Source organism: Charadrius vociferus, unplaced genomic scaffold (genome assembly GCF_000708025.1).
Source record: "Charadrius vociferus isolate BGI_N301 unplaced genomic scaffold, ASM70802v2 scaffold21, whole genome shotgun sequence".
NCBI lineage: Eukaryota > Metazoa > Chordata > Aves > Charadriiformes > Charadriidae > Charadrius > Charadrius vociferus.
Genome location: NW_009646850.1, coordinates 500468 through 516343, shown reverse-complemented (window position 1 = coordinate 516343; position 15876 = coordinate 500468). Strand labels below are relative to the sequence as shown.

Below are 15876 nucleotides of genomic sequence, written 5' to 3'. Positions count from 1 at the left end.
TAATGCAGGGAAAGCTTGTGGGGCTTTAAGAGAGAAACCCAGCTACGCTTTCTGGCTCTTCACCTAGCCATCTGCAGGGAATCGGCAGACAGAACAGATCAGCTGAGAGAAGAGGCAACAAAGGATTACTAGGTACAGCTACAAGAAAGGCAGTTACTTGGGGTAGGAGATGTTTGGGGTCAAATGCTGGATTGAAGCCACGAGCAGAGAAATTTGGGGGCAGGGGGTTCCCTTGAATACAGAAGGATTCAAAGTTTTGTATAGGATTTGTGAATAAAAAGGAGTGAAAACTCTGACATCATTTTTTCCTCGTTTCCTGAAATGTGTGTGGGATAGTGAACTTTGAACTACCTAAAGGGACCTGGGTTCCCTACTGATTGCAGAGCTGTGCTGGATTCATCTGTCTGGCTATAAAACAACTGATCCAGCAGAGCAATGAAAGCTGGCATACTTTTGTAATGCTTGGGTGTTAATTAACAGAATAGCCGTGTATATGCATAATGCGATTTAGCAGACAATGTTCATTCGATGGAAGGTGGAAAATATGAAATCTTACATGAAAGCTGATATTTGGTATAAGAATTAAGAGAACTGCTTGCGTAAAGTATGTTGCAGTGTTCATGGGATATACAATAGAGATGTAAAACAATTGGAGTTGGTTTTGCTACACTACAGAAAGTAGCCATAATAAGAAAATTTTAGACAGCATATTTTTATCACATTCCTCTTGACGTAAGATAAAAATGTATTTTGTTAGGTCTAGTAATCTAGTTAGAGTATTCAGAGTAGTTGAACGTTTGAATATGATTGAGGTAAAAACTAACCAACTCGCTACGTGAGGAGAAAGTAATCTGTTTGATAGAGGTAGTCCATATATTACAACTTTCAAATGTAAGCCACAGTACTCTTTTCCTCATACATTAGTTGAATACAATTATTCAGAATATCTAACACATTTTGTCTGTATTGCAAGTTGAACATACATCAGCAGTACATTTGTTTCCCCAACATAATTCTTTTTCAGTTGGAATCTCTATTTCTCTACTGTTAGTTAAGAGCAATGCTGGTTAGAAAAAGTGAGATGAGGACAGTCAGGGATAAAATATGAAATAAACATTAATTGTGGAGTACTTTATTTAAAAATAATTTTAAAGTACAATGAAAAATATACTCTATAGCTAGAAAATCTGGGTGTTGTAATATATCCATGAATTTAATGAATTGGTTTTCTTTCCTTTTGCTGTATCTGTCCTGCAAGCTTTTAGTATTTCAATAAATCATAGCTGCTCATGAGAGTTGCCTGACACTGGTGCTAATTGAATGGTACTGGATTGTTAGCTTTGATCTGTGATGAGGTTTCCATGGTGATATCACCAGATGAGACTATGGCCACTACAACAATTTCTTTGCACTGATGTGACTCTGAACTGCCTACCTAGCTGAGGATGAAATCCCAGCTCTGCTGAAAATCAGTGGGAGCTTGCTGTTGATTTCGGTGAATTTGATATTGTCTCTGTCATGACTGGATTTGGAAACATGCTCTGGAGTCATATAGGTCCCAAATGAAGCCAGTCTGTAGTCAAGATAATACTTTTGTTTTAAACTGTTCACTGTGTTGCTTGAAACCAGATGGAATTTGCTGACACTCAAACCCATTCCCAGGCTGACCGTGTCTCCACATCAAATAAGTTATGCAAGCCATTTCCCTCATAACTTAAACCCTTAATCTGTGCTTATTCGATTTCATTGCATAGAAGCCCTTAGAATGGAGTGGGATGATATTGCATAAGGGATTGTAAAAATACAGAAGATGGTTCCCCTTCAAAGTGCTTACAGCTGGGTACAGATGAGCTTATGAGAAAGGCTGGGAGAGAATGAGGTAAGGAGAACTGGCGGTCATCAAAGCAAATCAGTTGCCTGACTACATTGGGTTTGGTATTTTGCCGTTTGAATAATTGACATTGTTTTTAAGGAGGCTTCTGAAGGAAGGCAAAGTGATTTGCTCTTCTGTGTGAAGCAGGTGGAAGAAAGCGTGGCAGTGCTTTTTGGAAATTGAGTGGGGAGCAGAGAGTGGCAGCATGGGCAGAGGGATGGCAAGGTGGGTGAGGATGCAGCAGTGGCAAACCCAAGAGAGGTTGTGATGCCCCTCAAGGTGAAGTTGGTAGCAAAACTGTGGTGTGACAGTTAATTACATGTAGTGGAGGAAAATAAAGAAAGAGGGGAAAAGGGCCAAAATAAGATGATCTTATTTTAACTCTGTAATTTAATTCAGTACTCTGAATTGTCCTAAATATGGCAAGATTGCATTTGCCAGGACAAGACAAAAGGAAGCTCCTGTAAATACATGAGATAGGTGAAGCTCCTGTTAGGACATGAGATGGGTTCCTAGACAGAATTTTTAGGTGCAAGTGCGTTCAAGAGAGTATGTAATTTTCAAGACATTACGTGAAAAGAAATTGGCAAGCCTTAGATGTAATCAGGGTAAGAGGATCTCTGGAGGGCTTTGAGTGTAAGACAGTTTTCAAACATTTCTACCTCCTTATGTTAGTGACACAGCCTTGTATCAGATAACAAAGTAGAGAAGAAGCATTTCTGTAATATTTCAACTGGTTTTTGAAGTCGAGAATGGGACAAGGGACAGGGTTGATTGTAGAAGGTCAAAAGCAAGGATGTGAGCTGTGATTTTTACAATCCGTTCTTTTGGACTGATAAGTAGCTGTTTCTCGTAGCAAAAAAAGAAAAAAAAAATAATGTCCCAAGTAATATCCCCTTCCTTGATCTGTGTGTTAAAGTTGAGCTATGAGTGTGTGGAAAGGTTCAAGAAAGAAATTTGAGGAAAGTGAGAAAAGATGTATTAAAGGTATGTATTTTAAGAAACCGCTTTGAATTTAGTGCAGAAACTATTTTTTTTTTTAAATGAAGAAGGCAGAAAAATCTCAGTCGTGCCAGTTTTATGTTTAGTTCTTTAACTCGTGTAAATATTGAGTAAATCCAGTACACTTGAGAAGACACCAATGTTTTTCTTTAACTAGACTGTAGAGAACTGTTCTCATGGAGCAATGATGACCTCTTGTGGTTATCTGGTAAAGCTTCAGGTTTGTCCCATGTGTAAAGGCGTTCGAATTTTTATTAAATTAGGGAGAGTCACAACATTGGCTGCAACACTAACTGTTCCTATACAAGCCCTTTATTTAAGTGGGGAGTACGAGCTTACTCTCAGAAAGTATGGTTTTGCCTCTTTGCTAGAATTTCACTTATGTTGAGGTTAATGTTCTAAGTGAAATGGGATCTTTTTTAAATCCATAAAAGTGAAGCAAAAACGCAAATAAACTTTGTGCAATTAAAGCCTTCTAGGTAAATGTTCCTATCAGTCTAAATGGGTGCAACCCAAAAGTTGTGGCACTGTGCCACACAGGAAAGTACCATATTTTCACTGTTTATGCTGACTGAAGTACAGAGACTAAACATTCTGCATCAGCTGGTAAAAAATGTATTTCTAAAATTACTTTCTTATAAATAATCTAACTTATATTCACATTGGCTAGTGTTTTTAATGATACTTCATGCTCACAATGTTACCTTAGAGTTATAAAATTACCTTTAATCATGTAAGAAAGCTTGTAATGTTTAATTTGAAATTGTTCATGTTCAGCCATGGTCTGAAAGTTTTAAATCTTTCGACTGACTTGAAATGTGGTTTAAACCACCAGTGGGTTTGAGGAAGGAAACTCACTTTTGTATAGCATCAAAATCATTCCTAGTCTTCCATTCTGCCTCTTCTTGGTAGTGCAGTATGCTGTGAAATGTGATGTGCAAGTAGCCCTCAGTGGCTGTGTACAGACCTAAGGTATGTCATTCTTTTGTTATGTGTTGCCAATGTTAATGTAAATTCTGTAGCTTGAAGATTGTGAAGTCAATATAAAAAAAAATAATCTAATCTCAATATATCAGTGAAGGAGCACATCTAACGTTCTCAATAACCTTAGGAAGAAAGCCTTGATTAGAAACATACAGACTTCATTACCATGAGATGCTGTTGTAACTGTGAGTATTGGAAAACTCAGACTGGAGGTATTTCAGGGTGCATCTTTCTGGTGGTTGATGCTAGCACAAAGCAAAGATCTTGTGCTTCAAGATTTAAGACAGTTATTTCTGGAAGGTAATATAGTATGAGCAGGAGGCAATGATGAGCAGTATAGAATCATGGAATAGTTTGGGTTGGAAGGGACCTTTCAAGGTCATCTAGTCCAACCCCCCTGCAATGAGCAGGGGCATCAGCAACTAGATCAGGTTGCTCAGAACCCCATCCAACCTGACCTTAAATGTTTCCAGGGATGGGGCATCTACCACCTCTCTGGACAACCTGTTCCCATCCTTCCTGTAGGCCCCCTTTTTTAAGTACTGAAAGGCCGCAATAAGGTCTCCCTGGAGCCTTCTCTTCTCCAGGCTGAGCAACCCCCACTCTCTCAGCCTGTCCTCATAGGAGAGGTGCTCCATACCTCTGATCATTTTGTGGCCCTCCTCTGGACCCGCTCCAAGAGGTCCATGTCTTTCCTGTGCTGAGGGCTCCAGACCTGGACGCAGTATTCCAGGTGGGGTCTCACCAGAGTGGATTTAGAGGGGCAGAATCACCTCCCTTGACCTGTTGGCCGCACTTCTTTTGATGCAGCCCAGAATATGGTTGGCCTTCTGGTCTGAAAGCGCACATTGTCAGGTCATGTCCACCAGTACCCCCAAGTCCTCCTCGGCAGGACTGCTCTCAATCCCTTCATCCCCCAGCCTGTATTGATACCAGGGGTTGCCCCGACCCAGGTGCAGGACCCTGTCCTTGGCCTTGTTGAACATCATGAGGTTCACACAGTATCACAGGGCCTTTTTTACCTTCCAGTGTGTTTCCTTGTTTTGACCATTCAGAAATGGGATGCTGATTCACGTAGATTGTGTCTGCTAAAATACATCCATTACCAAGGTCTTATAAATAAATTACTAGGTTGAGTATCAGAAAAAATGGACCACCAGAAAAAAGCAGTTTTCTTTCTGCATAAATCACTCTGATATGCATGACGGCAACACAAATATTTTCTAAATAGTGTGAAAATGATGCCATTACCTGTGGATTGCAGCACACCAAATATATGATGTTTATTTTCCACCTACCCTGGTTGCTGTTTCTCCATGGTTAGTGGGCACAATATATTAGCTGTGTTACCTGGCCTGTTGTCCAGGACTAATCAGTGTCCACAGGACATCTGAAGATCTGCAAGAAAACCAAATTTAGAAACCACCACAGGTGCACATTATTACACAGTCAATCAGGCATGAAGCAGTGCCTACACACAGGCATTGTCATGGTCTGCTCCTAACCCGTGTCAGTGACAGACATCTGCCCAGTGTCCCTACTTTCAGATGGCCAACAGGCATGTGACACAGATGATGGATTTTCCTCTTCTTGTTTTTGTTTTGGTTTTGTTTGTTGTTTTTTTTTTTTTTTTTCCAGGAGTCAGTAGCCCTCCAGTTCTGAAAGGCAGAGAAATGTTGCACTGTGGCTACTGCTTGTAAGCTCCCATCTTCATTTAAAATACTGTAAGGGAACATTGGTCAAATCTTTGGGGTCAGCACTAAAGACACAAGAGCAGCCTGAAGTAACTTATATGAGCAGTCAGTTCCTCAGCGGGCTGACCCATGGCCACAGATTAACTCTGAGGATGTCTATAGTGTGCTTCCTTGTACCGAGGGATTGGCTAGCTACCGGGTACCCCATAATTGCCCTAAAAAATTTAAATATATTTATCGAGGAAGCGGAACATTTTCATTTTGGTGCACTTTTCCTTCTGCTTTAAAATAGAGAAGGAAGATACAGATGTTTCCTTCTCAAAGAGAGGACACTCACCCAGAAGACTTTTCAGCAATGTGAAAGGTGCCAAATGAATCCCCTGATCCTAAAAGATAATAATAATAATCAATAATAATTTTTTAAAAAGCAGAACATTGGCAGAAAACTCACAAGTACAGCGATACCTGTAAAAATTGCGCATGCGTATTGCCGATCGTATGATCTTCCACCACTCTTAAGAGTGTAAAGTAATGTTACTCCGTTGCAGCCTTCCTTCCCTTCCCTTCCCTTCCCTTTGCCCCCGCAGCGCAGAGCCCTGCCTTGCCCCACATGGTGAGGAGAGGAGGCTGGGAGGCTTCTCCTGCCTCAAGGTGGAGAGAAAGTCTCTGTTTGCTTTCTCTGGCTGCTTTGGAGGTCCTAGCAGACTAAAGGGTTGAGGGCTTCCTGACAAATCATTTCAGCCTCTTGTCTTTCAAACCTTTGCCTAAAGCCTGATTTTCGAAAAGCTGGACTGTAGAAGGCTTGATATTTGATAAATATGATAAAATATTTCTCTTAGACCTCCCAGGGCTGTTTGGAAGTCAGCAGGCATCTGGGGAGAAAACTTCTTGTGAGCTTATATGTGTCAGAACAGGTAGTTGCATTCAGTTACTAAACCAAGCACTCTGTTTAGGACCGAAATATTCAAGGTAAAGCAACCAGAAAGCGGCCATGCTATGCCTAGAGAAAAGAATGTTAGTTCTTTTCTAAATGCGTGTTTTGCATTTATATATACTTTTTGTCATCTACAATGTGAGCGGAGCGGCCATACCGCCTGTTGAAACATTTTGCTAGTTTTTATTGACATTTTGGATAGTAAGAGGAAAATGATTTATAGTGGAAGTAACTTTTGCCTATTTTCATGGCTAGCTTAGGAGTCAACTAATGAATTTCTACAAACTTATTTTTTAGATCAAAAATTAGTTTGCAAAGTTGGAGAAGTATAATGGAATATAAACCCCTATATAAATTCTTGAAATGCTAACAAGTTGAAAAAAAATGCTTTTTTTTTTAATATCTCATAAAACATGGACCTAAGAATGACGTCTGATATTAAAAACAATATTAACAATTTAAATGTTAATAACATCATTAGCAGTGTAGGAAATCAGAATAGGTGATCATTATGGACCCTCTTACAGGAATCCTAATTAGGCTTTGCAATCCGTATTGAAAACAAACAAACCCATACTGACTCCAGAAAAACCTTTTCTTCTCCCCAGACAATGTTATAATGAACCATTACATTGACTTGTACAACAACAAAACTTTTAGTCTCTTCACAAAAAGAAGCTTTTAGACAAGCTATTGACTAAGGCATATGCCAAATGAAGGTGCAATGTAATAAAGTGATTTGAGCAATTTGAGTTTAACTCTGTCAGACAAATAGCAGTGTTACTGCAAACTGCTGTACTCAATTCTATATGGAAAAAAAAAAACCAAACAAAACAAAACAAGCATATCAGAGATTGGAACTAGAACTTGATGAGCAAACTTCCTTGAATTACTTTTTTGCTAAAGTACTTATAAATCATTCATCAGTTCTTACCCTGCATGGACCATTTCTCTGTCATTCTAATTGTAGTGGTAAACAGTTTAGAAATGTATGAGATAAGAGGACACAATACAAAGGATAGGGCTATTATCTAAACTCTAAATGCAATGTCTGAAGTATTTGTGATGAATTCAGAACACTCAGTTTTTAAAGACTAGCCTTATAGGAGGACAGAGTTCTAAAGCACAAAAAAGATGAGAAGTGGAATAGCCCAAAATTAATAAAACCCATCTGAGCTCTATCAAATTTTTAAGTAACAACTGTGTACTTTTTCCCTTAACTCTCTGTTCAAAGTCTTCATAGGCTGTAGGCCAAGTCACAGTCCAGGTAACATATATCCTTCCACTGAATTTAAAGAAAGATCCAATGAAGGAAATAAGAAAATGAGACAGCCGAACCCTGGGCTCTCATCTTTTTCATGTGCTTGGCATCCCTAGGATTCAGAGCAATTTTCATTCAAAACAGTGGTAAAAATACCATTTGAAGAGGAATTTTAATATCTACATATGAAAGTGCTTCCTTTGAGCAGTAGCACTGCTTCTAAGAACCTGTTCAGTCACAGATTTGAGCAGCAAACAAACTTTAATAGCATGTGCAGGAACATCATAAAATACGCTTAATGCGACACAGCTGCACAGCATTTCAGCCATAACCTGTAAAAATTAAAGTCTGGGTGTACTGAGCTTATAAAACTCTCTGTGACAGCACCATCTGGTGTCTTCCAATAATACTATTTATGGTATTTTTAGGGGAGGGAAAGGAAAGAAATATCCTGTCAACTTTTAAAGCTAGGTTTGGATAGAGACAAAGGGGGTTTCCTTAATCATCCAGTCCAAACCTTGCTGTTGCGTGCACTTGTTTAATAATTCCTTCCTATCAGTTTAGCGTGTCTTCTTTAATTCCAGTTAGGTAATTAGAAAATTTCACAGTTCTGTTAATTCAAGACTTTCCTCCTTTTTTTTTTTTTGTGTATTCATTTATATATGATCAACTTGCAGTCTTCTTCTTAAGTGCCAAATCCTAAATTGCTGTTTTCCTTCCACTGCATTTAGCCTTCCTGATATACCAACAGAGAGGAGTCATATCCTCTTCGGCCTTCCTCTTGTTGCCAAGCTTTTAACTTTTTCATAAATAATTCTTCATTCCCTCACTCTCCTAGCTGCCCTTTTCAGCATCTTCTACAAGTGCGGTTCCTCTTACGTACAACTCCAGGTGGGCTTTCTTGTGGCCTCGTGTGAGATTTGTATGCCCCCTGTCACTGCTGATTCTGTCTGCTAATGCTCTTAAAGGCCACATTTGAAGGGCTGGGGAGGGTGGGGGGTGGTGGTGAATGGGATCTTTGTGACATTAACATCCTCATGAACCAGTATCCCAACCAATAAGCTTCCAGTTAAGTTAGTATGTGTTTTTAGTCTGTAAATTCATGAGCTGGTATTACGTGCTATTGAATTTCATCACATCTCTCCATCAGATCGATAAAGTTCTCCTGCATTCCATACATGCCTGCCTTTCTATTGCCAATGGCAGCTTATTTTATGTCATCAATGAATTTCCCATTTTGTTTGTATGCATCATGCTCATTAATGATCATATTAAATATGATCAATCCCAGGAATCACTCTCGGAAAACCTCCGTTGGTAGCCTCACACATCTGCGTTCAGCAGAACGTGTTCCTATCTTCCATTTGGCCAAGTGTCTGTATTTGCTGCCCGTGTGGCACTGCATAAATGCTCTATTGAAGTTTACCAGCAAGGTGTATTAGTATAAAAAAACACCCAATTAATTCAGGTATACGCTTTCTGTCTCTCAAGCAAGACCAGGAATCTCTGCATATGTCTGAATTGTCCATATAAACATTCCCACCATTAACCTGGGCTTATCTATTTTTCATTATTACATTCAGAGGCTTGTTGGTGGAAGTCTTGACAAACATTAGCATCTCAGTGTCGCTGTGTACACTCAGCTTTCGATCTGACTGTGGTAGCTTTATAAGTGTAACACTGTAAAGGAAATGTCACTTTTAAGCACAATCATAGCTAGGAGGTGCACATGTAGCTCGTCCCTCACGCACCTATTATGCTGGCAATTAATAGGTTCATTTCAGCAATGGTGTCCTTTCAAAAGCTGAGCCTCCCACTAGAAAATGTTTCAGTGTGACAGGCTGAGAGAGTTGGGGTTTTTCAGCCTGGAGAAGAGAAGGCTCCGAGGAGACCTTATTGCGGCCTTCCAGTACCTAAAGGGGGCCTACAGGAGGCTGGGGAAGGACTTTTTAGAAGAGCATGTAGCAATAGGACGAGGGGGAATGGCTTTGAACTGGAAGAAGGTAAATCTAGATTAGATTTTAGGAAGAAATTTTTCACTTTGAGGGTGGTGAGGCACTGGAACAGGTTACCCAGAGAAGTTACGGAAGCTCCATCCCTGGAGGTGTTCAAGGCCAGGCTGGATGGGGCCCTGGGCAACCTGGTCTAGTGGGAGGTGCCCCTGCCTATGGTAGGGGGGTTGGAACTCGATGATCTTTAATGTTCCTTCCAACCCAAATCATTCTATCATTCTGTGACTATGCCACTCAGAACTTGTGTCGTAGCCGTGGCAAGGTGAATCTTGTGTTTTGTAGCTCTGCACCCTTTTCCGCTGGTGATTGCTTAAGGAACAGGACACAGGATGCCTGTTGAGGGAATAACTTTGTCTGTGTGAATACTACCTCTTCTGCAGCACATTCACTGCTATGTTTCAACCAAAACAGTGTGAAGCAGGATTCTGCCACTAATTTGAAAACTGCAGTAATATTTTATATATGCTGTCTGCAATAGACCGTGTTTTTCTGCACAGAGACTGAATTCTATTTCTTTCAGGCATTAGAGAATGGCATGTAGCTGGCAACCTCTACTTGCAAGATTTATCGTTATACCACAGAAGTTATGAGCCACCTCACTAGCATTTAGCATGACTCTCTTCATTCCAGATCACATGAACTTCCAGCATGAGGCACAGATGATCTCTAATCACACATTTCTATGCAGCTTCTGCAGCAAGTTCAACTCTTTACACAGTCTTGTCTAATACATTTCCAATTTGTCTGTTTTTTTGGAAAGACTCTCTGTTATAAATTACAGCTTCTTTTAGGTTCTTCACAATATTTCCCCCTGGAAGATGATTAAAACACTAGGAACCGGCACTGCTTTGGAGCTTGAATTCTTGTGCGTTAAGAAACTCTGCCTCAGCAGGACTGCGCTTCACTCTGTGTGTCTGTCAGCACCAGAACAGCTAGCACAGCTGCAGAGATACAGATTTGAGCCTTATCCCACACTTAAGCTAAAGGCTGTCTTCAGTCAGTCTGGCTGACCGTTCCAGAAAGAAGATGGAGGTACCTGGATGTGGTTCCATCCCTGCCCCCTACGCTGTAGGCTATGGAAGATGGTGAGCTTAATTACATCAGCTTATTAGGTCCTGGTAGGCCTTTGATATATTTGGTTACACATGCTCTGCATTAGAAGCAGACAGGTAGGAAAGGAGCAGTAAGGAAGGTTAAGTAAGTAAGTAAGGCTTGTAATGAAGTTACTGGTGTACCGCAGGAGAAACCATCCTGGTTGGGATGGTGGGAAATGGTGGCCCAGTGCTGACACGTTGGCTACCCTGCAGAGCTGGGGCTGCGCTTTGTCAGTTCACTTTTTCTCCAAGTAAGATGTTTAAACAACTCCCTTTACAGGAGAGCAAGGAAAATAAACTAGCAACAGGAGAAAACCAACCTTCTGATAGTTTAACGTTGCAAAGGAAAAGACAGTTATTTTGACTGAGGGCATAATAAGCCTCTACATGCGAGTAGTAAGAAATGCAGAAAATGCTGAAAGTTTAAGGGAGCCAAGTGAGCTGTTACGGAAGAGAAAGAAATTGCAGAAAGGAGACATGTTTCTTTCAAATGTTGTTTATTTTTAAGAAGCTATAATAGAAGAAGGAAGAGGCAGAAAGATGTTCATCTGCAGCAATCTCCTGGGTTCTTGCAGTTTACAAAAAAAAAATCTCTATAACAACAGCAGACACTAAACAAACATGATAAGACATGACAATTTTTTGCCTCTGGGACACAGGGAGCACCTTCTCACTATGAAAACTTAATAAGGACCAAACAAGATAAAGCTCCTTTCAGCTCTTTTCATAATTTTTAAATGAAAATGTCACTTTCCCTATAAATTCTATCGAACCTTTCCTATAGCTCCCGTGAGGAGTTTATCTTGGCTGACACACAGTTTTTTTCTGGAACTTTACCCTGAAGATTTCTTTAGAGCATCAGAGCATTATCAAGAATATTAAATTGACCTAAGTAAATGAAACCAGAACCACAGTAGCAACTATAGTAATTCAAACAATGTTAGAGCAGAATGATGTATTCCAATCTAAGGCAGGATTCTGTAATAAAGTAAGCGACAGGCAATATAGCTATTAGCATATGAATAGGTAGATGGATAAGTATTAACAATGTCAGGTCAAGAAAAGATGTATTGCTCAATTAACTCTCGAAATGAACAAACATTGTCTTTTTTAACTCAAAGCACAGTATTGGCAGCAAATGGGTGAGGCGATGGTATTGCTTTATCCTTTGTGTGGTCTCCTGGTGTTAACATCTCTTCTGTTCTCCTCCAGCTGTAAACAAGAATCCATTTCAGTCTCATAGCTAGGGAAGGCAAAAGAACTCGTTTTCCTGAGCCACCTGCAGAGACATCATATTTCAGTCAACTTTCTCTGCTGTCCATCAGCATCAAGAAACCTTCAGGCTGCATTGAAATTCTCTCTAACCCCAAGTCCCTCCCAGGCGGCACCTGCTGGGGTCGCACCAGTGGGGATTCATCACACTCAGTGCAGAGGGAACTGAGCTGCCGACGGAAACCTCCTGAGAGTAGAGAGAGAGAGGTGGGATTTCTGACCTACCCTGTAGTGTATATTTTCTATAAGTTAGCTTTTGCCCGTGCCCAGCTCAACACGGGATCACTGACCTTTAGGGGTGTCTAGGTCCTGTATACAATAAGGCATCAAGTTTGCATGCTCTGAATTGCTTGCTGGAAGATCTTTCCGTTAACGGTAAAGGGAGCCAGCACAACTAATTTAGGCTTTTTCAATACCCTGCAATGCCATCTTCAGTATTCTTCTGGATTAAGATTCCTAAATTCTGGGTAAATCCCTACTTCAGCAGAATTTAGGCAGCCTAGCCTTTAAAAACCTGGCTTTTAAACTTTTTGCCATTTTACTTCTTGACAATGATCATCCCAACAGGGTGAGACAGAGGTCTACGAAACACCATGCAATTCCGTAACAGAGGGGCTTAGCAACCTGGAGAAGATTCCTCACCTTTAACTGAAGCGATTTCTAGCCATTCCCTTTGAGATCTTTTCAAATTTTGGGTGCAGACACACAATGCAGCAAAATCTAAGCAGAACAAGTTACCTTTTAAACCAAAAAGGGTATAAACTAATTAATTTTACCTTGTAAAAGAGCGGTCTAACAAAGTATTGTGGCACATACTAGAGGTAGTCATGTAGCGAATTTCAATGTGTCATTTGCTCATTATCAGCTGTTACCTAAATCCGGCTTCTGAGTTTCTGTATATCAAGAATCTGGAGCTGGAGTTCCCCACATGCCACTTCTCTTTTACTTACTGACCGCATTTCACACACTCATGTTTGAATATGATGGTCTTGTAACTTTCTACAAGGTATAGTTCAGCTGGAATTATTCTCACTTCAGAAACTTGGAAAACGGGGAAGAGAGTTTGTAGTACATTACTGAAGTCATATGTAACATCCAGAATTCAGAGATACACCCCCTCACCCCAATGCTACAGGCACTGTAAAATGTTTTTTCAATAGCATATAAAAGTAGAGATTGCCCTTTTCATTGTAGTCCAGGCAAGGTGATTTGTGATCATGCTGGATGAGTGCCTTGTATGCTTCTGTGGAGGCTGGAGTGGGACAAAAGTCTCAGGGTTTGGTTTTTATGAAGGAGAGAGCATAGGCTGGGGTAAGGTGGTGGCAAACGTCTTGCTGGCCTGAGAGGAGACGTGTTTATGTGTTCATTGAAAGTACAATGTTCTTGTGCCGGCACCAGAACAGAGCTCGTGGGGAGCCAGGCAAAGGGAGAACTTTAGATGTTCCTGTGAAAGGAAACAAGTAATGTGGGAAGAACCACCATCAACTATCATACCAAACTGGCTGATTATAAGTCAAAGCATTGACCTAGTTAATTATAGTTCAGCTTTCAGTAGCAAAAGTAATCAAATACTCTGTTGGTTTTATTCAGGAGTGCTTTTAAGGTGAGAAGCGACCACTAGATTATAAATGAATTGTGAAGAATTTCCTATCTTGCACTTAGGTAAAGCACGCTTTCCAGCAGGTTGGTTTGTTTGTTTAATTTGAATATAAAAGCAGATTGTCTTTCACTTCCCAGAACAGTCTCAGTTTTCTCCAATGAATAATCACTGTTTAATCGGCTACTTTTGCTCTAAGTTGCATTGTCTAGTCTAAACTTTAGTTCTTGTTATGCCTTTAACCACCAGTTTAAAGAGCCTATTAGTACCTGCTGTTATATCCCTGTGATGGTACTTACACAATGTAATTACATCGCCTCTTTTCTTGAAAAGCTAAATAGATTGGGCACCTGAAATCTCTCCCCGGAGAGGAATTACTTCAAATTATTTTTAGGGTTCCTTTCTTAACCTTCTCTAATATTTCAATATCCTTTTTAAAATGCAGATACCAAAACTGGACACCTTCCAGTATCTGTCTCACTGATGCTTCACGCAGAGAGAAAATCGCTTCCCTACTCCTATTTTTTAGTCCTCTGAAACATCTGAGGATAGCTGAGGATGGCATCCTCTTTCAGCCCCTTTTCCCTAGGAGTATAGCATGACCGCTTCCTACGCTGAGCCCCACATCATTCCCTCTGTGCAGAGTAAACCACACGCTCCCCAGTTCTGCTCCGGAGTGGCCGGCAGTTTCGGTCACCTGGAGCCGTATTTTTGCATTGAGCTCTATTAAAAACCATTCTGTTTCCACTAAGCTCTTCTTATCTGGTCCTTAATAGGTTAGACGTGCAATGAGAATGTCATCTATCATTGAATAACACACCTTTCAAAATCCTGTTATGGCCACCACACTGATAACTTCCTCACAAAAACATGAATCATGTTTGCTTGGCAGGCCACTTCCCATAAAAACAAACTTTATCCACAGATTGGATTTTTTTTCTCTCTTGTTTTTCTTGGGGTTGGTTAACCTTAGGCTAACTGGCCTGTAACTACCCGGTCGCTGGAATTATTTTTTTCTGCATCTTATCAGGAAACTGAACACTCAGCCTTCCAAGATTTCCTGTTATGCCAAGATTTACTTGAAGTAGTGTCAGAGAGCTGGTTATTCTGTCTGCCCTCCTGCCTACTCTTTTGGGATTCCTGTGTGCCATTTTTCCAGGTCTGATGGTTTTTGCGTGTTCTTAGGAGATGCTTCTTAAGCTCTCTTTTATGAGTCAATAATCTGGCAAACACATCCTCCCTTTCGTTCCAAATATGAACCTGAAGTATTTATTGATTGTTTATACCTTTTTTGCCTTCTCTTCTAATAATACTTCTTCCAAGTATACAATCCTTTATTGCCCATAGCCCTTCCAGGCATGGATTTTCCCGTCAGGGCTTTTGCTTCCCTTATGAAGTCTCAACACTTTCTAATTAATGTTGATTACCATCTACTTTTGTCTCTTGATGTTAGTTCTACATGGCAATTTTTTCTTCTTAGTTGCTGAATTTGCTTCTCCAGGAATGGGCTTTCAAGGAAAGTTATCCTTTTGCTTGGTGGTAGAATTTTTGGCAACCCACCGTATTTCCTTGTAAACCTCTATTTTATTCCGCTGTTCGCCTGTGCAATTTTCTCCCAAACTCACTTTTTTCAACTTTGGGGCAGTAACTTTTTCAAAGCAGCGTGCGTGCGGGTAAAATACGGCTGAGGCTGTCATCTCTTTGCTTAGATCAATGGCACCTATGAACATAAATGGGGAACGGGCAAAAATTGACACTCGGGCATCTCACCTCAGTGAAAGGGGGCGGTATTTCTAGCAGCAGATTTTAATAAAGAGGGGGCTAAAACGGGCAATATACATTAATCTGGTGAGACGTCCTTCTGTTACTGAGCGTAGTTATGGAAAAGCAGAATTTTTGCTGCTCGCTTGCGCTGGGATCGCCGAACATCGCCTCGGTTGTGTTCTGACCCTTTCGAGAGGCGTTTTGAGTCTTGGCCAAAACTCTTTCGGGGGTGCGTTTTGTTGTTAAAAAAACCCCAAACAAACAAATAAAGAACCCAAAACTGGGCTTTCGCCGAGCCAAAACGAAACTTGTGCTTTTCGGCCCGTGTCGGTGGAGCTCCGAGCGTTTTGGCGGGGGTCCCGACGGCTCTCCTTCTCCCCGCCCCCCCC

General features: G+C 40.7%; 1 protein-coding gene across 1 annotated transcript in view; it reads left to right on the top strand.

Annotated features, from left to right (window-relative positions):
- Positions 1-14321: 14321 nt before the first annotated feature.
- RNF150 (ring finger protein 150) overlaps positions 14322-15876 on the top strand; it is a 123136-nt gene continuing 121581 nt past the window's right edge. The window contains exons 1-2 of the mRNA XM_009894174.1: positions 14322-14428; positions 15601-15664. Coding sequence (XP_009892476.1) covers positions 14322-14428; positions 15601-15664 — 171 coding nt within the window. The remainder of the gene's footprint in view (positions 14429-15600; positions 15665-15876) is intronic.